This window comes from Strigops habroptila, chromosome 5, assembly GCF_004027225.2.
Source record: "Strigops habroptila isolate Jane chromosome 5, bStrHab1.2.pri, whole genome shotgun sequence".
In the NCBI taxonomy this organism is placed as follows: domain Eukaryota; kingdom Metazoa; phylum Chordata; class Aves; order Psittaciformes; family Psittacidae; genus Strigops; species Strigops habroptila.
Genome location: NC_044281.2, coordinates 3,309,979 through 3,331,037, shown reverse-complemented (window position 1 = coordinate 3,331,037; position 21,059 = coordinate 3,309,979). Strand labels below are relative to the sequence as shown.

The following is a 21,059-nucleotide window of genomic DNA, read 5'->3' as shown; positions in this document are numbered from 1 at the left end:
CTTGCAGCTTTTGGATAGCTGTTAAGCCACACCTGGGGTGAGCAATGAGAGCAAAGTTTTTAACACTCCAGAAAAACATGAAAGGAAATAGATTAGTACTTATCAAAGAGGTTGAGATAAAGAAACCTGTCACTGCAGGCAAGAAACTTTTAGTTACATTCGCACAACAACATTTTCTTATCTAGAAAAGTGTAGATTACAAAAGATGCCTCTGCATCTGTTCTGTTTGGCCCAGGTGGATCTCCAGAAGAATATGCTGTGGCCAGAGAAAAGAATATAATTACATTATCTTGCATTCATTTAGCTTCCATTTTTGCCAAGAGTATATTAGTACATTAGGATTTAGTCTTCCTACCATAATCACACTTCCCATCTCTAAAACGTAGTAAAGAGGCAAATTTAGTAAAGGAATACTACCTTGCAGCTTAGGGAAAAAGGAGAATGAGGAAAAAAAAACCCAACCAAAACTGCAGGGAAAATGCAGCTTAACAGAGTGAAGGATGCAGAAAGTTAATCCTATCTTTGCAAAAATAGCTCTGCATTTTGCCTATAGTACAGTAACACATGAAGGAAAACCCAAGTCAGCATTGCCTCTAAGAAAAATAGGCTAGGTAGAGCTCAGCCACCAGCATTTTCTAGCAGGACTGCATGCTTGTAGGCATGCTCCCACTCAGGTGGCATCCCAGTGGATGGGACTGCTGCCTGAGATGCTGAAAAGTGGTTTAAATTTCAAGTCATTGCCATAAGTATCTTCAGAAAAACCCCAACCCCAAAAGAAGCTTTTCCTCACCTAAATAGTTAGAGACATCTTATCCCACTGATCTTAGACTATGGGACAGACCACAGGGCTGTGTGCTCCTCTGGGCTGCCAGTATGCCAAGGGTACAAAAAATGAAGTTGAGCATGTATTTATCCAGCTCACCTTTCTTAGGTGGATACCTAGCTGTCTTCACAGGAGTAACTGTCCCACCTGACACGCAATTCTGGAGGCAGTTTTACACCATGTAAGTCTTAGAAGCAGTTCTAATGTTTTCTAATATTTTCTCCAGTAATTGTGGCAGAGTCACAGCTGAAGAAAGCACAAACTTTACCCCAAGCCCCCTGAAGTCAATAAAAGCTTCTCTGAATCGTTAATACACATTACAGTTCCTAAAGGATAACCAGCTACAGACTCCATCCTTTTCAAACAATTATTTATCCTTTTCAAACAATCATCATAATTATCATTCAAACATCTGCACTTTTATATGGTTATTATGAGACAGAATTTAAACAAGAAAACTTGTTAGAGGGAGAATCATTTACAGGTAACTGTCTGGCAGTTTAGCCTCTAATTGCAAGTACGCACGATGACTGTATATCGTATTGCAACACTTGTACCATCAGACAGTATGTGAGTTTTGCATGAGATGGCTCAAAAATGGAAACAATCTGCTGTTCTTAGCAAACACAGTGAGCTTGAGGTTTGCTTGTACAGTATACAATATGTTGGTAACATTAAACTGCTAGCCATCAAAAGCCACAGAAGTGTGTGTTTTTCATGTGGTAGCAAAGAATTCAAGCGATCAAGTGATCAACCACTAATTCTGTGAGATGCCATGACTCCCAAACTGGTACAGATTTTTTACAGAAAGATCCCTCCTATCTGTAGTTTTCCCAAAATGAAAAACTGTGATCAGAATAAAAAAGAAACAAGAACACTTCTGATCTTTATTTTTAAAGTGAATCAAATCGTGAAGCTTCTCTCAGCATCGCACTGAGAGACTGTTTCAAACAAGGCATCCTCCTTTTTAGCAATCTTGCAATGCCCTCAGTTGGCATCAGTCATAGCAGGGTTTTATAAAATTTAACATCTTTGCTTCTCACATTTGTTATATTTAATCCTGAAGGCCAGAAGCGTCTCAGAAATGATTCAAAGCCACGTGACTCCATGGCTGCCTGCTTTTAACACAGTCTATGCAAATGGAAACATAAAATCAAGCGCCACTTCACAAGCCCTGAGAATACAAAAGCCTTATTGTGCTGACAAACCTTTTTTCTCCTCGAAGCCAGCCTCAGATTTGAGGGTGTGGCTGCTGCTGTGCAGGGAATCCTTTGAATCTTCGTTTTCATCCAGAACCCCAGCAAAGCTGATCTTTCTTTCATACCTGTGCCGATCCATCTCAGGGTCCAGACGCAGCCTGCAGCTCTCCAGATCCTGTAGCAGAACGTAGATCACACAGATGTGCAAGCAGTATGAGCCCCCATGCTTTCCACTGCAACCACAGAAGCTTCAGGAAGAACTGCTTTAGATGGGAATTTATTTCTATCACACAGTTCTCCATCTACTCTGACACTTTCTAATCCAGCTACTCTTTGGCAGCACTGTGAGCCAGGCTGTCAGGATGGAAGAGTTAGGAAGTTTTAACACACTTATGTGGTTAACACTGCCGAGTGAATTGGTGCCCTGTCTGCAGGCTCATGAGGGGAAAAACACATAAATGGTCCCTAATGGACAGGTGGCAATAAAAGGTGGTTGTTGCCCAAGATGCTGGGTGGATGGTCAGGTCTCTGCTCCAAAAGGCCCCCTGTGGCTGATCAGGGAATGCATTGATCTGTACACATCAAAGGCAGAAAAGTTGAGAAAGGCAGCTGACAGTGGGACAGCCATGAAAGCATGCCCCAGAGCAGGCTTTCTGTGTGCAGAGCAGGCTGAAAGGACACGGCACAAAACAGGGAGTAATAAAAATGTTGGCTGCACTTAAATTCTGGAAAATAAAAAGCACTGCATCAGGGAGAAGCTAGTTTGTACCATCATTTTCTCTTATTAACAGAAATGGCACCGTTTGTGCCACCTACCGGCTACTAATTTGGGCAAAAAAAAGCAGAAGTCCTAAAATTCAACAGGCTATGGACATTCATCCTCTTTCGCTAATCACAGCTAGAAAAGGTGAAAGAAGGACGGTGAATTCCCACACTGGCAAACACAGACAAATTGCTGGGCTCTTTAAGAACATCATTTGTGCCTTTTGACTAGGGATATCATCAGCTTTGAGATCTATGCACCCAAAATGTAACTAGGTGAAATCTAAGATGACACAAAGCTCCTTGTTGTGAGTAAATGGCTGGTGAACGTGAATGATAACATCATCTGACAGAATTTAGGATATGAAACAAAGGCTAAAGCATTTCAAGATAAAAATCTGTGATCAAATCTGTCTGAATTACAGCATCTTCATCAGCATGCACACACTAAGCCATGATAGCAGTACAGGTCTATGCCCAGGGCATGGCCAGAGTTCCCCTACCCGGAGTGCTTGAACACATTACTCCTCTCAGCTGTTTGTCAGCATGCTGACACTGGAAATTGCTGCCCCCATAAATTAACTGACAGAATGCACACAGTCTACTCTATCTATCTTCAGCAACTCCTAAGCTAAAATGAATGACTTTCACCCACAGCAAATGACAAGTTCCAGTTCCCTGGCTCTACTGTGGCAGCAGCAGGCTCCAAGAGAATGCATTCATCACTCCTAGACATCTGCAAAGTGAGCTTTTATCTACTCCACCAGCTTCAGCAAAAGGCTTTGGTTGACTTCAGTCAGGACTGCCTGCCTCACTCACACAAAGGAATGGGTGCTTACACCCTCAGCCTGTCAAGTCTGGAAGGACTTGGGTAGTTAAACTGGTCCACCACAACTAGTTCATTGCAAATACTTCAGTTCTTCAAGGCTGCTAAGCCTGTGCTCATACCTATGGAACAGGAATGCCTACAAACACCAATGGGAGTGAGATTTCCTCTGCTGGAATTTTAGCTTATGGATTATTATGTACTTGATTCTCTTGGAAAGGAAGCATCACTCCATAAATACAGAGACTTAATATTTTAACCTGGAGTGGTGTCAGTTCTGTTTCCCCCCCCCCAGTACAAAGCTAAAAGAAGCACTCTATGGCCATTTTCTCTAACAGGCTCTTGCATAACATGACTGACCTTAAGGTTTCTTCTGCCTACGCATCACAGAATAATTCCTTCTCCTTCTCTCTCATATACAAGTCTGAAAAGCTATTTATCATTTGCATTTCTGTCTGGCACAAAAGCACAAATTTCTGTTGATCTTCATCACTCAACATATTCTTAGTTCCAAGCCTAACTACTTTACTGAGATGAATTCAAACCCTGGTATTATCCTGCTTTCGGATGCAGTCATTTATTACACGGTGAAAATACCAACAAAGTGTTTAGGAAGACTTCTGCTGAATTTATCCTTATGTTTTAAAATTGCCCTTCTTGCATAGCTGGAGGCTGAGTCACTTCATCATAAGTCACCTACAGCCTTTGAAATTAATTTCACAACCTAATTACAATAACGCCCAGCCAAATCAGCCTGCCAAGCACAACTGTCATCAGCAAAATTTTATCTAAGTCTGTGATTAAGAAAAAATGGAATAATAGGGCTAAATCCTTCATGTGCACTTGGAAACTTAACTTCCCATTTGTTCTTTATAATTTTTATCCTGGTTTCCCAAATAAATTAGACTTAAAAGACGAAATTGCGTGTGTGCCATTCAGTTCTCATCTCATTGCATGCTAACCACCTCTAAAGGCGATGGTCACCTGCAACTCAATTTGACAAAAGATATCTGAGTGCTTGTGCATTTTGTGAAACAACAGGCTGAAGGCAATGTTAAGCTGTATTATTAGTCATGGGAAAATCCACACAAGAATGAACCACTGGAAATCAAGTTTCATGGGTTCTGCTATTCACAAAATTAGTTCTTCCCTAATCAGTTATTTAGCTTACTATTTGTGCCAAGATTTGCCTGTGCCTCTCTCACTCTTGTGGAAGTTTACTTCTTTCCTTGCATCTTTGACTTGTCTCTTTCTTACTCCCCCCAGTCCCTTCAACTCTGTTGTCTAACCAAACCAAAGATCTGCAACTTTTAAGCTCCAGCCAGTTCTCTGTCCTCTGTCCTCTTCCTTTGTCCTAACTGCCCTGTTCAGTTCTCTGTCAACTGTCCCTCTTAATGAGCCAGGTAGCACCGTCACCTCCTACAACCCATCTCCCACACCTCTCAGGTCCCCCACACTCAATTTCTCAATCTGCTGCCCTCTTCTCTAGTTTGAAACTTTCTTGAACTTCTGGTACATGTTGTGCTTCCACAATTTTTTCTTCTTAATCAACCCACTTGATGTGCCTTGCTCATATTCTATTCACCAGACAATGGCACCTTTCTTCCTGCATCAGAGATCCACTTGAGTTACGACCTCACCCCACCTCTCCTCACACAGAAGCCAGAGCCCAATGACTTCTATGGGTATGGCTCCCTCTCCAGTGTGTGTTGTCCACTTACCACAAGAGGCTCGGTACGTGGCCTGGGCATGTAGGGAAAGGTCTCTCGAAGGAAAGTGGTTATCTCCAGAAGAAGCTGACAGGCTGCCATTTTCAGTGCAAAAGGACAACAACATTTGGTAGGATTCACAGTGCCTAGGAAAAAATATTTCTATGGTGAGCAAGGAGATTACATATAATCTGGAACCAAAAGGTGATGGACATTTTCACACATGGTGCACAATGCAAGCTGCACTGAAAAGGAGGAAAACCCAGACTTCTGCCTTTTCTGACTTTTCCTACACTAAAAGGAACATAATCAAACAAGTATCAATCCATGTGTTTACCAGCCCATGCAACAGTACTAACACTCTATAATGTAATAAAGTGTATATTCTATTCTATTGAAGTAACACTGTAGTGTACTATAGCACTATATCATATATGATAGTATATTATGGTGTAGTACCTACTAAACTAACATGATCTTAAAGCATTTTGTATAGGTCTTGCTTAAAGTTAATGCAGCTTAAGAAGTAGATATCCTCTTCCCCTTTACAGTTTTGCATTCAGTGAAATCTTCAGCAGTTCTAGGAAACAGCCCCTTTCAAACACAGGAAAAATTCTCAACCTACACAGTTATGACTAGCCAGTGAAGAGGTACTGTGCTTACTCTTAATTACTACCCTGACAAGTGGAAAAGAAGCCTCCCTTGAAATCAGGCTTCTTTAGTTGTGCAAAGAATCCAAGTGCTATTTAGATAATCAAGATAAAAACAAAATCAAACTGCTTAATCAAATTATGCACTCAAATGCTTAACCTAAAGCAGCGTGGAGAAGGGAAGCGGGATTGCTGAAATACTTGATGTTTTGTCTCAGCTAAGTCTAAGCAATCAGCTTCAGAAATCCTACGCTTTGTAATCCATCTAATGGCATTCAAAGCTTGAAAAGTAGAAGGATTCTTCAGCACTTGATCAACTTGAAAAATACTATTTAGGATAACGGACAGCAAAAAAAAGCAAATAAAGGAATTGATTGTGACAACAACAACTAACCACATCCATCTTTTATATGCCTGATATTATCATCTACCTACATGTCAGAGAGACTTGTGTTTTCACCTGGTTTCCCCCATGTACGAGCTAGTTACTTTTTGCAAAGAAACAGTCCAAACCAAACAAGTAAGAGGGCACTGCAGGATCAGATAAAAGCAGGTTAAATCTGTGATGCTTGCTAATTCTTCTCTACACATTAACAGCAATGAATTATGGACTTCGCAGGGACTAAATCTGAACTATCGAATACAGATGAGACATACAGCGCAACGGAATATCCAACTGCATATTTCATGCTCCTCAGTCTAGTCCTTACAGCATGCAGGGCAGTTGTTGAAAATCTCTGCCTTCGGATTCAGTTATTTTCAGACCTCGGCTTTCAGGAGGATACCTGAGCTTTCAAATGGCTTTCTAGACCACAGCCTGTTCTGTCCATTGGCTCGTCTTAGGCCACACTTTATAGCAGCTCCACTCCACTCCCCTTGAACGCCCGGTATCAGTCACTCAGATACAGGAACACGGCTGCTCATTTACAGTGCAGGAGAGGGAAAATTTTGAGTACACCCTCTTCCTGCTTCAGATGTATCTCCTAAACGGCCACTGAAACATCCAGAACAGACACCCACACACATGAAGCTGCTAATGCTGGCACATCTCATAGTGGCAGGGGTGAAGGTCTAGCTTAGGGCTAATGTCTTCTCTTGAGATCATTTCCCAAACATGCCATTGCACTGCTCCCACCTACTCCTCTCTACTCCAGAGCTGGCTTTTATGCAGCGATAAAGAACAAACCCAGAACCACAGAAAAAGAAACCAGATACATAAAAAGTGCTAGCACGCTACATTCAATGGTGAACAACAGTACATGTACACAGGAACCAGTACGTTACAGCACACACGTATATACAAATGGTGTCTGGAGAGGACATGTTTGTTACCACCTTCACCTACACCTACAACACTATGTGTTTTGACTTAATTTATTTTGATTCACAGGGTTTGTTATAGTTTTCATGCCTGTCTAGACTTTCAGAGTCAGTGATCTGTCACCCCCTCCCACCCTTATGTACACACAGGCACAAATGTGTGTGTTTTAGTCATCTTGTTGTTATACAGATTTTCAACGATACCTTTTATACCACTGAGCTATATTTCTACCTAAGAATCAGGCAAATATACTGAAGTCAAGATTTAAAAGCCTTTGGTAGGGCTGTGCCAATTCACATCAGGCGAGGAGATGACTCTTCAGTGTTAAGAAACAAAAAACCAGCTGATCTTGCACAAATATTTTGGCAGAAATAACTGGGAAGGAGTCTGAACCACTTTTAGCACTCAGGTGACAGCAAGACTCAAGAAACAAATTACTACCCTGCTTATAATTGCAGTTGCCAGTATTACAGGAATTGCAACTCACTGCCTGGTTTCCCCCCACCCATCCTCCTTTCCTTCAAAGTCTTTCAGTGCTGCTCCCCATCTGTCATGTTGTACATCCAGGCACGGAAAGAACAGGGAAGGAAGCTGGGGTGAAGGTGAGGGACTGGGAAATACAGCTGGGTGGCAAGAGGATGAAAAGAGAAGAAAAATTAAGTGCTCCTAAAGCAGAGGTTCTTACAAGCGGGGGTTCTTGTAGTAAAGGGAGTCTCCTTACTGTCATCTAAAAAGTCTTCTTCCTCATCCTCCTTTCTCAGGCGCCTCTTGGTCTCCTCATCGTAAATGAGGCCCAGCAGGTTGGCAGGGCTCTCACTCTCCGCATGGCACAGCTCGTTGAGGCGGACACCGATGGCCTGCAGACAGGGAGAAACAGAAAGCACAAAGTGGGGAGAGTTTCAGCCCAACCCTGGCGGTCCAGGGCTCGGCCCCGTGCAGGCTGTGGAGATGTTCCAGCCAGAACAGAATGTCTTGACTTAAGTTTCATTGTCTGTGAAGTGCAGTAGAGAAAGTGATGATAGAAGATTAATTGCTGCCAAATCCATAATTTATTTCCCCCCTTTTTTTTTCCAAACACTGTCAAATTTCAGGATAAAAAATTTTTGCAGATTTGGTTAAATCCCAAAAAGCCCCAACCCAAACCAGCGCATAATAGGCAGGAGGAGATTAGGTCATTATTTTGCATTAATTTCTCCCACTTTTCTCTCTCCCCTTGAAATAACGTGTTCCAGATTTTTGCCAAGTCTTTGCACTGAGAATGTGTGTCTTCTGTTTAAGAAACTATCCTCTGACTTAGGAATCCAGTAACAGTCCCTGTTTCCTCCACAAAACTATTGTGGGAAAGCCTGCTTTGATCTTCTTAACAGAAAGACTCACTGATGCACTTCCCAAAAATGAGCTGACAATATGCTTATGAGAGCTGGGAAGGTGCATGGGCAATGGTGTAGAGGTGATCCATGTGAAGAACACGGACAGATTCCCACTGGATACCGTTACATTCTCTAGAAAAGCACTGATCATTTATTCAGGGCTGATGGCCAGCATCATTATCAGCATGTAAACAGCCCTCATGGTACTGTCAGCAAGCTACAGATAAGGTGTGTTAGCAAGAATGCTTTCCTGCCAAGACACTTCAGAGCTCTTAAGGATTTACTTGATTTTCTTTGCTAGACATAGGTGAAGAGAACACAGACAAGTATGTAAAACTATGTGAGATAGGAAATGTGTTTAATTACAGAGTTTTCGTCAGCACTTGCCATTTTGCCTTCTTCGTTTTGGAATAGCTTCAGAGAAAGACACTGAAGAGCATTTCTGGATCTTCCACAAGTCAGAACTGATGGTCATGCCAGCATTATATAATTTTCCTGTCTCAGCTGAAGTGACGCAGAAATACATAAACAGTCACTTATTACAACTGTTCTTCCTCACTACTGAGCAGTTCCTGTGAAATCCAGCAAGAATGAAGAGGGTAGATGCTGCTACACAAAGAGAATAAGGTGGTATTGGTGTGGTTTGCAAGCTGATCCAAATCACTGCCAATCTCAGCTGCCTGTGAGCATTGCTAAATAAAAACTCCACATCTCTCAATTTTTTTTACCCTTTCACGCTTCAGGCATTTAAAGGAAGAAATGTTCTGCATGCCTTTCCACAAAGCAGTAATTTATCACATTATGCTGTGTAGTCCATCCTAATATTAAAGCAATCATACATAATCCCACAGCTTCCTACCTAATGAGGACTGAATTCCTAGTGTGTTATTTTCCAGCAAACAGAGAGCATGCCACACTTTAAAAGAACATGTCTCTTAAAAGAAACAGCCAAAGAAAGTGACAGCCTAACCTGATCAGAATAGATTTAACACTGTATTATTTAAAATGACAGCATAACAAGTGAGATTGCTTGATTCTATAGGCTTATCACCATTATGGCAGTCCAAATCCTACCTCACATGGAAGGGGTTTACTGCTGTTAGTCTCTGTGTTAGGGAGACTGAATTAAAGGAGTTGGGTGGACAAAAAAGGTTTTACATTCATTCTCAGTCTCACTAAACTTTGATAATAGCACTGTATATCACAATAAGTGAGCAATGACAGACAAGCTAGGATCCATAATTAGCACAAATTTCCAGCCCTATTTACTGAAAAGAAAACCAAACCAAACCAGAACAAGGCCTCAGTGCATTTTCTTTTCTCTTTGTCCAAGAATCTTCCTTCCAAAACACAGCTCTGCTGCCACCAAGCAGCAAGGATGGTGTGCTCTATTGTTGACAAGCATCTGGTAGCATGGAGGCAGAGATGGGTGGGCAAGGAAGCTCATCTTCTTGGTACTTAGGAGTACCAAGGAGTACCAAGCAAGTGTCAAGCACTTAGCTGCTTAGGAGCTATGTGAGTGCCCAGCCCCTCATGCTGACAGTGCCACAGTGAAATGGGCAGGTTAACACACAGAAACAGCAAGATGTTCTACAGCAGGTGCCCGTGTTACAGCAACAGAAAGCTGTTTCTCCTCACAGTTCAGATTAATCTGGTTGGAACCTGGTCAGAACCAAAAAAAGCAGCTGCCTGAGGAGCGCAGCTTGCAGGGTCCCAGCCATGCAGGCTTGGGTGGAGGCTGCTGCTTATGCTTGCAGTCAGCTTCATCTGAAACAGCTTATGGGAAGAAAAGCAGTGCCAGAGGACCAGCCTTGCCCAGCATTTAACATAAAGGACATCAAGGAACTGCACCTCAGCAGTGCTAGGTGCAGACCAATCCTGAAGCATGACTCTGTTTGGGGCCCAGTGATGCTGTGGGTAACTATGCTGTCCTAGCCTCCAGTGAGAAGAAACAGAAATATTACTGAGCAGCAGGACACCTTGCAGTAAAAAGAGAAGAAATTTGCACTGTAAAGACTACTCTATCTTTTCCTGCCTTAAAGTAAAGGTAAGGCTTTTCCCTTCTGGGATGTTCCTAAGCAGCTGGCAAACACACACCATTCCTAGCTTGGAGAATGAATCCAGATATGATGCCATTAAGGGTGAAAAGAATGATGTTATGTTGCCTGCCATCACATGTGACCTTGCATCATGCAGTGGTACTTTAACATTTTGAATAGAAAACCTCCCTGGACTTTTTCCAGCATGGGCTGTTTCAGTTTCTAAAACTGGCAGCTGAGGGAGAATCTAACTGGCTTCTAATAGTTACTTACTTGCTTGCTCCCATTTTTGTCATAATATGAAAATAAAAGGAATGTCTGGAAGTATAGAGTCTGCAAACAGAGATGGATAGCCCTGAGTGTCAGCAGTGTATGCAAAAATACTAGGACTATGTAATTCTATGTTCTCCATTTGGAATCCACGAAGGATTTAGGCTAAGGTGGTGCCTTCATGGAATATAGAAGCAAATCATTCACACTATGTACTTTTTCAAGGATCTTGGTATTTGTGCTGTTATAGTCACCTGTGTTTGAGATGTACATAACAGAGAGTAGGGTGCCCAGGTAGCATTCCCTAGGTTAGATTCAGAAATGGAAGGAGGAGAGCTGCCAAAAGACAAAGCTTATTAGCTTGGGTGCTCACACCCAAGCTATGCTCTCCCCTGGGCTGTGGGCCTACAGTGTGCTCCACTGAGGTCTATGCATTGGTTTAACCTAGGAGAATATGGGTGAGTAAGGCCTTTTTGGCATGGCTTAAGTAAATACCCCAAGACTACAGAATATGTGGTTTTCAAATTCCCCCAAGCTTTGGATTTTATGTCTGGGTTTTTTTTTTTTTCTTTCTTTTTTTATTTTTCCTGGATCATGAAGTTCACTGTAAAAATCTTTCATTTTGTGAAAAAAGGTGAGAAGCACAAAACTCACTTCCAGACAGACATATATCTGTAACAGGCACCACAGAGGTCAAAGGAACTTCTCCCACTGTTTTGTGAAGTGACTTGCACTGAGTGTCAGACGTTCACCAGGTACACACTAGTGGCTTTCCAAAGACACTGACAGCACCCGACTGCTACAGGGTAACTGCCTAGTTCATGGATGGAAAGAGACTGCAATCAAATAAAACCTGAAAGAGCTAAGCTCAAGACAATTCTTTAGATGACATATAGTAGCCCTGTAGAATTCCTTGCCAAAGAACGATGGGTGCTAACAGTTGGTATGGGGGTAAAGAGACTGAATAAGTATGTCGAAAAGAAATCCATTACTAAATATACAGCACCACATCTAGCTCAAGCAGCCCTGGGCTAAAAATAGTTGGAAGCTTGAAAAGAGCACGTAGTATCACACACCCTGCTCTTACTCTTCCAAGGCATTCACATGTGACAAGAAACAGGAGAGGGGACCAAATGGATCCTCTGAGGGAATCCTTAGGGCGAGGGGACACTGCTACCTCCTAACAAAGTCTGTTTCCATTAGGAGAAGAGCTGATCCTGGCAGGCTGTGAAGTGCAAGTTGGAAGGGAGACTTATGAGTCCCCATTTTACCAGAACTGAAATTCTGTACAAGATCCAATTACCTCTACATGTTGGTATAGTTCTTAACGTAAGTCGAAGAGAAACAAACACTTACATCTCCCCACTGGTAGAAGAGCTTAGCTGCATTCCACTGCAGCTTCTGGTTCCTTTTGTTGCCCACAATAGGAGAACGTCCACGGGACAGACCTTTCTTAGTAATGTTCACGTGGTGGCCCTTCATCCACTCGGGCCAGTTGCCACGATTGCAGCGGTGAACGAAGCGCGCACACTCCAGGAACAGGGCTGCTCTTGCCACTACAGGAGCCTCCTGAAACGTTTGCAAAAATCACCTTAAATACAAACACATGGAAAACCTCCCTGCCCATTAGAGGATTCTGTGCTTTAATCAACCGCTTTGCAAGCTTGCCATGGAGTCATACAGACTGAGCAATCTCTCCATCAAAATCTGAAACCAGGATCTCTGCCATAAGTCTCACCTCTTGAGCCAATGAAACCAAAGCTCATCAACAGTGAAGAGTTATACTTAGTCCAACCACCAGAGGGGCAGAGAGAACCACATAATAAACTTAGAACAACCTTGTGTCCGCAGCCCTCTGTAATGCTTTCCTTCAGAAACCACGGAACTGCCAAAAAGCAGAAGCGTGCATCTGACACCGTTCCTGGAGGAATGAGATAAGTTTTCTTTTCACCTTTGCTAGTGAGGCTGCAAATATTCCAAGCACAGATAGCAGCACGGCCACATGAATCCTGGAATTTGTCTTGTTAAGTTCTCCTTGCGCATCTTGGGGGTGGAAGCATGAATGAAGCCTTGCTGAAACTAGGAAGAATGCTACTTTGCACTTAAAATAAGCAGATATGGAGACCGAACTCCACTACTGGCATAAGTCAATGAAATTTTGGTGGCCTAACTTCAATGGCCTTAGCGAGCATCAGACAATTTAGTAGTGAAATAACATCAGGCAGCTGTGTTTTGAAGTGGTTGACTATTTTTCAAAGGAAAATCCTCCTGCCCCCAGCTTGGAAGAGCACTTTTCTTTAATGGGAGAAATTATATTGAGTGTTTCTTAGTTTGTATTATATCACCCAGCAAGATCCATGTTAGACCAACAAAGAATGCTTCTGAAACTCTCAAAGATGGTCAAAAATGGGTGCTGTAATTCGTTTCCAAAGAGTAGCGTAGACTCAGGAAGGAGCTTTCTTCCCAGCAGTCTACAACCGTGCAAAAATAACATCTTTACAGACATCAAAAGTGACTAAAAGAAAACAGTTCTCCTCACTTCTATTCCACTTCCCTCTTTCTTCCTACAGTTTTCACAAGCAAAATCCCCTGTGGCTAGCAGTTTGTGAATCTCAGAGTATAACAATGTCCACAATTTACTTTGACATCCCTAACAGGGATTTCACAGAGCACAAACATGTATATTCCACACATTTAGATGCTGACAACTTTAATGAGATGATAATTTAAACAGATCAGCATCTACTTTAAAGGGAAGGTTCCTCATCTGTGGTCCATGAATAACAGGCAAGTCCTGAGACCATGGAACATAGTCTGTGGAACATTATTAAATGGTGCCTCCAACCAGTGCTTTAATCTAAAGTTGAAAGCAAGATGTTTTGGACCAATTTTCCAGAAGTTTGGGAATTGACTTAAGAAATCCCGTGCTGCAGCTAAACTTAGAGCCAGAAATGACCACCAAGAGGACTGAGAAAAAGTCAAGCCTTTAAGAGGACATTAAAAAATTAAAATATAATGTTTTGTCCACATTAACAAGAAAATATGCATTAACTGCTTCCTGTCATGATACCCTGTAGCAGCTTTTTGCTCATATTTTATTCAAACATTGGACGAAAATAGCAATCTTTCAGCAATTCTCTTGAATAAGAACATTAAAGCCGGCCCAGTGTTCTGATGAGGAAGGCACAAATCTGAAGCCAGACATTCACTGACAACCAGAAACAAAACTAAAATCTAGCACCTGGCACCACCATTACGAATCATTTGTTGCTCACATGCAATATAGAACACAGAATAGTTGAGGATTTTATTCCTCTAGTCTCAAGGAGTAAAACCTTAACCATAGAGATATACATGAAAAGATGAAGCCCCGACCTTGTCCTCCTGCTGGTTTAGGTCATCACTGGTAAAGCCACGATTTCTTAGCATATAGGAATCTTGGAAAGATGTGTTGTAAACATTACGGAAGCACTCAACTATTATAACTAAAGCAGGATATGTAGGATGGGGGGAAAAGGGGAGGAACAGACGTTTCAAATTAAAAATCACTGAAAAGACCTCCTGCATGAAGGAGGAGGCACAAGCTCCTGTGATTGCTTACCTGAGGCTCAGAGAAACCTGAAGCAGCAGCAAGAGAAAGATGAAGATGTGACAGAATGGACAGGGATGGATTCACACCACAGAGAAACACATCACAAATGGAGAGAAATGAATCAGGCAGGTGATGCATAGCTGAAAAGAACACAAATTACCGTGGTCACTGTCAAAAGTTAACACAGCAGCAACACTCTCACAAGCCTGCCCGTGCTTTGGAAACTATTCACAAGTCCACTTTCAACACCAGACCTACTGCATCGCTTTGCCTTTTGAAAATTGTTCTTCTACTGTACAAATTGACATCAGTAAGAATCCACCATTTTCTTAACATAATTCCAAGTAGTCCCATTGGACCTTTCCAACAGATAACCTGATCCGTACTAGCAACAGCAAAAGCAATGACCTGGCTGGGAGGTACCAAATACAGAATGGATTTGGAATTTTACAGCATCACATGACTGTTCAAGTAAAGCTGATTCTGCAGAGGTTGATGACTGCAGAGCATTTAAGTCCAGTTTTGTTTTCAAGGACAATGAATTCTGTAAGACTAATCAACCAGTGGTAATCTCTTGTGCCCTTCCTTATGTTCCACAAGGCACCTGGAGCAAAAATTCATTTGCACTTGTCTCTTCAAGGAGAAGTAAAAAAGTGCAAAATAGCAACAATCTACTTTTAAGAGTAAATAAACTCAAGTACTGCCAAAAGATGCTGACTGGACAGCTCTGCTTTGTCTAACCACAAGGTAAGTCTTGGCACGGGAAATAGCTTAGCAGGTATATGAAGACAGGTCATGAATAAATTATTAACCAGTGTCCTGGAGAATTGCCTCAAAAACATTAGTTCGAATCTCTCTGATTATATCTAAAAATAGTTCCAGAACGATCCATGACACAGCTCTTTGTTCCCATTCCCAGTCATCTATTCTGGGGACCTGTTTGGAGCAATCTCTGATTTCCTTCCAGGTCATACACCCTCCTATGGACAAGTATTTCTGCTATGGAAACAGGGACATGGGAACACCAGAGGCCACCTAAGACCCTGGCTGATGTGGAGTCAGGATACTGGCAAGTATTCTTGCAGTTTGGACTTTGCTTCTGCTGTTCCAATACTTAGTAGGTCCTCTCCAACTCAAACCTGCCATAAAGCAGTGCCACTATGGCATTTCAACAAGGACAAGAGATTTACATGTTAGAATAGATCAGCTCACACATCTTACTGGAGAAATGTAATGGTGATAGGTGTCACATTGTTGAACTGGCCAAAGGAAAGCTTGTATTTCCCCATGGAAGTCATTTACATTAGTGCCATTAGGATGCTTTATCTAACATCTTTATACAACAGCAGTTTATTAGAACCCTCACAGAAACTTCACCACAGACTGAAATATCATATTACTTGCCCTTCAACCTTCAACATTTCTTAAAAAAAGGAAAGAAAATTAATTTCATTCTTGCCAAGTCCGGATTTAAGCTGGTGACCAAAGGATTAAACTGTCTGCAACACATTACCAATTGTCATTGAATGTTTGCAAAGCCATAAATTGATTATAGTTGTATAAAATTCACTCAAGGACGGAGGCTTCTTCCAGGAAAACATGTTAACTATAAAGTTACTAAACCTAAGGCAACACTCAGTTTAAAACAAATTATTCCTGCATAAGGATGCAGCCTTTGTTTCCCTGTTCCAGTTTCTTTAAACCACTGTGGCCAACCTGTATAAACATCCAGGCTGACCAAAGCTCTTCAAATTGGTATATGAATGGAATTTCAAAAATCTGCATGGAAAAAGCAGGCTCGAAAAGTTTGTGAAAGAACTGAAACTGGAGCTGTTTGCCTTTCATTTTGTAAAGGTTGCCACAGCAACTAGGTTGGATAAAATTACTTAAGAAGCTTTTAATTTGCATCCAACCTGATTCAAGCTATTACTTCAAAAGCCTGAAAACAGAAGTTAAAAAAGCAGAGTTTTCTGTTGGGTGTGCTCTATTGACATAAAATGTGGGAACTTTCCATAACAGCATACATTGCCATTAAGCAATACAGTGAGATGACAAGCTGTCATCTTTTGATACCTGCAGTGCATGTCACTTCTTAACTTCCATAGATCTCCAACACTTTGTAGACAAAATGCCAGCTGAGCAGAGTCTCCCAAGTCTGTAATTGGAACAAGGCTTCTTTCATCTCTACCTACAGACCTTCTAGAACTTCTGATACCAAAGCCTTCTGCATCATTCAGTGGAAAGAACAGGGTCAAACTCTACTTTGTAAAAGCCAGCTCTGGAAGTCAGAACAGACATCTTCAAACGGATCACTGTGACCAGTAGTTTTCAGTTGATTTCAGACATGGGCACTAAGTAAGTTGGTAGCTTAAGCATTTGGCAAATTAAAAGACAAGACATTTACAGGCAATAGGGACATAATTGCCAACCCCTGTTTTATCATCTGATTTTTTAGCACACACAGTAGTGCATCCTCAGAAGGATCTTAGTGACGTACTTGTCAGCAACGTGCTCCTTCCTGCCCGTGTGCCCTACATTCCCTGTGTTTGCTTAGAATTCACGATGGGGTGGCAGCCTGGCAGGCTTGAAGAATGAAGTTGTCTTTGTGCAGCACACCCAGCAGCAGTGATTATCTCCCCCAGCAACCTTCCCAGCCCACTTGCAACCCTGACTGACAGGAACCACTTCTGACTGTGAGAGCATGAGACAGGCTTTCCTATCAGCCACTGCTTCCATAGCTCCCAGCCAGAGGGACAACAATGGAAGAGTGGGAGCTAGGGAAGAGATGGACAGGGACCAGTCCAAACAGCAGAGCTAGATGTGGACTGATGGCAACAGCGACTTTGGGCCAGTATTAATGCAGACTTGCTTGAATCTGCAGCTTAAGGGTGCAAGGGTAAGAAGGTGGTAGAAAGGAGTGGTGCACATAGGGATGTAACAACCCTACAACTAGGAAGCAGGCACGGCAGCACAGCTCAGGGCATAGCAGTAGCAGAATGGGAGAGTCCATGAGCATGGCATCTCCAGCAGCGAGGAAAAAAACCTGAATATGAGCACAAATGGCACGACAGTCAGAGGTGAGGTGGCAAGCGGGAAGACAAAGGGATAGAGAGCACATGGATGCTCTGAGAGCAGTGGCTTTCAATCTTTTCCAGTTTGCAGACATCCAAGCACTTATAGAAGGAAGAAGAGCACTGTGCAGAGAAGTTACTAGTAATTGGCTTTTCGTAGCTGTATTTGTCACATTCTTGTGCTTGTCACATAAGCACCTCAGAGAGCCCTGCTGGCCCATGAACCACAGGCTGAAGGCCACTGCTTTAGAAATGGAAAAGACTGTGAAAAAACCAGCAGCTGCAAGGAAAGGAGGGAGACAGAAGAGACACTCAGGAGGGACAGAACTGTGTCACTTCAGTGATTTGGATCTGCAAATTTGCAATATCTGCATTTAAAAGCATGCACGCTCTGACATTCGGCATTTTCTACACTGTGGTGATTCAGTGTTGTATTTATAACTCTGTCAGAACTCCTGAGTGGAATTCCTATGCCTCTCCAGGTAGTTAGCCAGTCTTCGATCCTTATTCTTTACGTTATTATTGACACTAGGACCAGAAGCAGAATGGCTGTGGGTAAAATTTGAAGTCTGATAATAAAAGCTTTGCATTGGCAATAATCTGATTATGGGAAGCCATATAATAAAAAATACAGCAATTTTGCCTGCATTTTCATCCAGCCACAGATGTTAGAACTCCACCTAATAACAGCACCACCAGCTGGCACTGCTGTGAGGCTTTACCTGCTTTCTGTGCGGGCATGAACAGCACTAGTGAATGACAGTGGACCACCACGTACGCACGTGCTCTCACTCAGCAGGTAAAAATACACCAAAGAATGACTTACAAGATCCAGGGCAGCTGCCAAAATGGAGGCATCGGGGATAGTGCCTGGTTCACAGCAGTTCAGGAGAAACTGGAAGCGCTTCATGCCTTGGCGGATTGCTCCCAGGTTCACAACGTTCTTGGATTTTCCTCCTTCTTGGTTGGAGGTCAAGTGATCATCAAAGCTATGGCAACCTAAAGAAGTAGAGAGTACAGAGGGGATGCAGGGAGGGGTAGGGAGAAGGAAACACAGTCTCTCACCAATTAAAAAAGTGGAACAAAAATCCTGATGAGTACAGTCTTGGCCTAAAGCCCTTCCTCAACTACACACTACCTTGAAGATAACAGGGACATTTTTCTAAGATTCATGACTTTCATGAAATAGGCCTAAGAGCAAGCCCGATCCTGCGCTTGATAATATTGATGTTTGCCCAAAATAATTCCACCATACTCAGTGTTGAAGCTCAGGATCTACTCCAACATAGGTGAACCAGGATATGTCCCTTCCTCCCCACCTCTTCAAACCATCTTACTTAGTGTTTTTCCTGAATAATCTCCTACTTCTCTATTGCCTCTAAGTTTACCTTAAGAGGAAGCACGCATAAACCTTATCCCTCATGTGTCAATTTAGCAATATATCATCTACTAGGACAGAAAAAAAGAGTAGCAAATATTGGAAATGTTCTATGCACAAATCAAGTACTGTACATCTTCTGCAATTACCAGAACAGCCAAAGAGAGACTGGACTCAACTCCTAGGTATCGTTATCATTCCAGTCTCTCTCCCTTGAAGTGCACTCTTTGGGATGGAAAGCTCCCTAATAAGAGCTCCTTTTGAAAATGAAGCTAGCACCCCATTCCAGGGCTTCTTTCAAGCATGATTTTAAATTCCATGTATAGAGTTCACATGATAAATCAACAAATCCCACTGTTGATTGGAATGAACACCTCTGAATGCAGAAGACCATTATGCAGTTGGTAGCCAGAGCTGAGAGAGTGGTAGAAAGACACAGAAGAGAAATCAAGAAGTAGTTGCAAGGGCAAGGTGGCTGGTCAAAACGAGACTAGTCAGCTTCTGGGAGTCTTTATCCATAATACTCTCCCTGTTTATATGTGAAAGTACGAAAGTTCACAGAATATTGAAGAATAAAGCACAAGAAGAGAACACCAAATGAGAATTCAAGACTGAGTTTAAACATAGATTTGAAAGACAAGCGGCAAAATGTCAGTTCTACAGAACTTTGTGACTTCTCCTTCCTCAGGAAAGAAGAATGGCTGAAACTCAAAGTCCCGTTGGAATTGTATTCCCCTGAATTACTTGGAAAGAACTTATGTACCACAAACAATAGTCACAACAGAAAATGACAATGTAGGTCTTCACTTTTCCTCAGAAAGCAGGTATATCAAAATTCAACAGATTTCTTTACAACTGTGGCTTTTCTCTCTCCAATGAAGCTGTACATAGTTTTCCAGTAAACAAAATGTTCCTATGTTGGGAAATACTTCATCAAAACAGAACACGCAAACAAATAAAGCAGAAAGAACAGGTAGAACACTTACATAAATGAGCAGGCACAAATACCCTTTTCTTCCAACTCTTCCTGTTTCCTTATACCATGTAGCTGGCTATCTGAGCATTCCTGCTATGACTGTTGTAATGCTAAGTTATTTGAGATACCAACAAATGTCTTCCTATTCAGGGCCCTTTTAAGGCTGTGCCTATATGAGATAAAGAACAGGAACTTGGCTTTCTGATACAGAAAGGCATGTCTAAGGCCTCTCCCTAACTCCCAGTATAAGGATCCAGCAGAAGCTTTGTCCATCTGGGCTCAGACTGTCACTACAGCCCTTTGCAGTCCCAGGCTTGCACTTTGTCGAAGCTTTGCAAGAGAATCCTTCAGAGGCAGCTGATGACCATCCTCCACTATGCCCATCCTGGAGTAGCTTTGCTGTAAGCAGGGGAGTCCTCCCTGCCTTAGTGCTAATGTGACTCAGCCTTGCACGAAGATCTCACCCAGCGAGCAGAGACCATTGCCTAACCTAGGAGGACACTGGATGCCCAACCTCCCACCATCACAGTTGCTGCTTGGGAAAACGCAAGATCACCCCTTGGAGTAAGCATGTGCTGAGGTTTGCCTGTGCCGTTGTGCCCTGAACACCCTGGCCACTTCTGTGGTCACTTGCAATGTCTTCAGGAAGTGGCTGAAGGAATGTTAAGGGTCTCCTGTAACCATACTGTAACTCACTTCTGTATATATGCTTTGTTCTTAGTATGGGTAAAAAGATCATTAATAAAAACATTTTGTTATGCATGAATGTGCATATATATGTGTATATATATGTATACGTATGCACACATACAGATACACACACACACACACGTATGCTTTACATACATATCCAACACACAATTTCCAGTGGTCTAGATGATATATCACAATGAAGATTACGATTAATAAATGATGTAACAAATTATTCTATGTTTGTTTGGTTTTTTTTTTTTTACTGCAATTTCTCCTCTCTGTTTTCTTTTAAATTTGGTCTACTATGTTAAAAAACCCAAAAACACAAGAGGAAACACCATACGGAAAAAGCATGAGCAAAGTAAACGTAAAGAATCATG

At 42.1% G+C, this 21,059-nt stretch overlaps 1 protein-coding gene across 19 annotated transcripts in view; it reads right to left on the bottom strand.

Annotated features, from left to right (window-relative positions):
* The window catches only part of UNC80 (unc-80 homolog, NALCN channel complex subunit), a 123,511-nt gene that overhangs the window by 63,484 nt on the left and 38,968 nt on the right, over nt 1-21,059 (bottom strand). For 14 of the 19 annotated variants that reach the window (XR_003991487.1, XM_030486765.1, XM_030486769.1 and 11 more), the window contains 5 exons: nt 18,459-18,631; nt 12,326-12,538; nt 7,976-8,147; nt 5,332-5,465; nt 2,032-2,197 (listed from right to left, as the gene is read on the bottom strand). Coding sequence is in view for 18 of the 19 variants with exons in the window: in XM_030486765.1 (XP_030342625.1) it covers nt 2,032-2,197; nt 5,332-5,465; nt 7,976-8,147; nt 12,326-12,538; nt 18,459-18,631 (858 nt within the window). In the remaining variant the exon portion in view is untranslated. The remainder of the gene's footprint in view (nt 1-2,031; nt 2,198-5,331; nt 5,466-7,975; nt 8,148-12,325; nt 12,539-18,458; nt 18,632-21,059) is intronic. The other 5 variants (XM_030486772.1, XM_030486779.1, XM_030486776.1 and 2 more) reach the window with 1 other exon arrangement.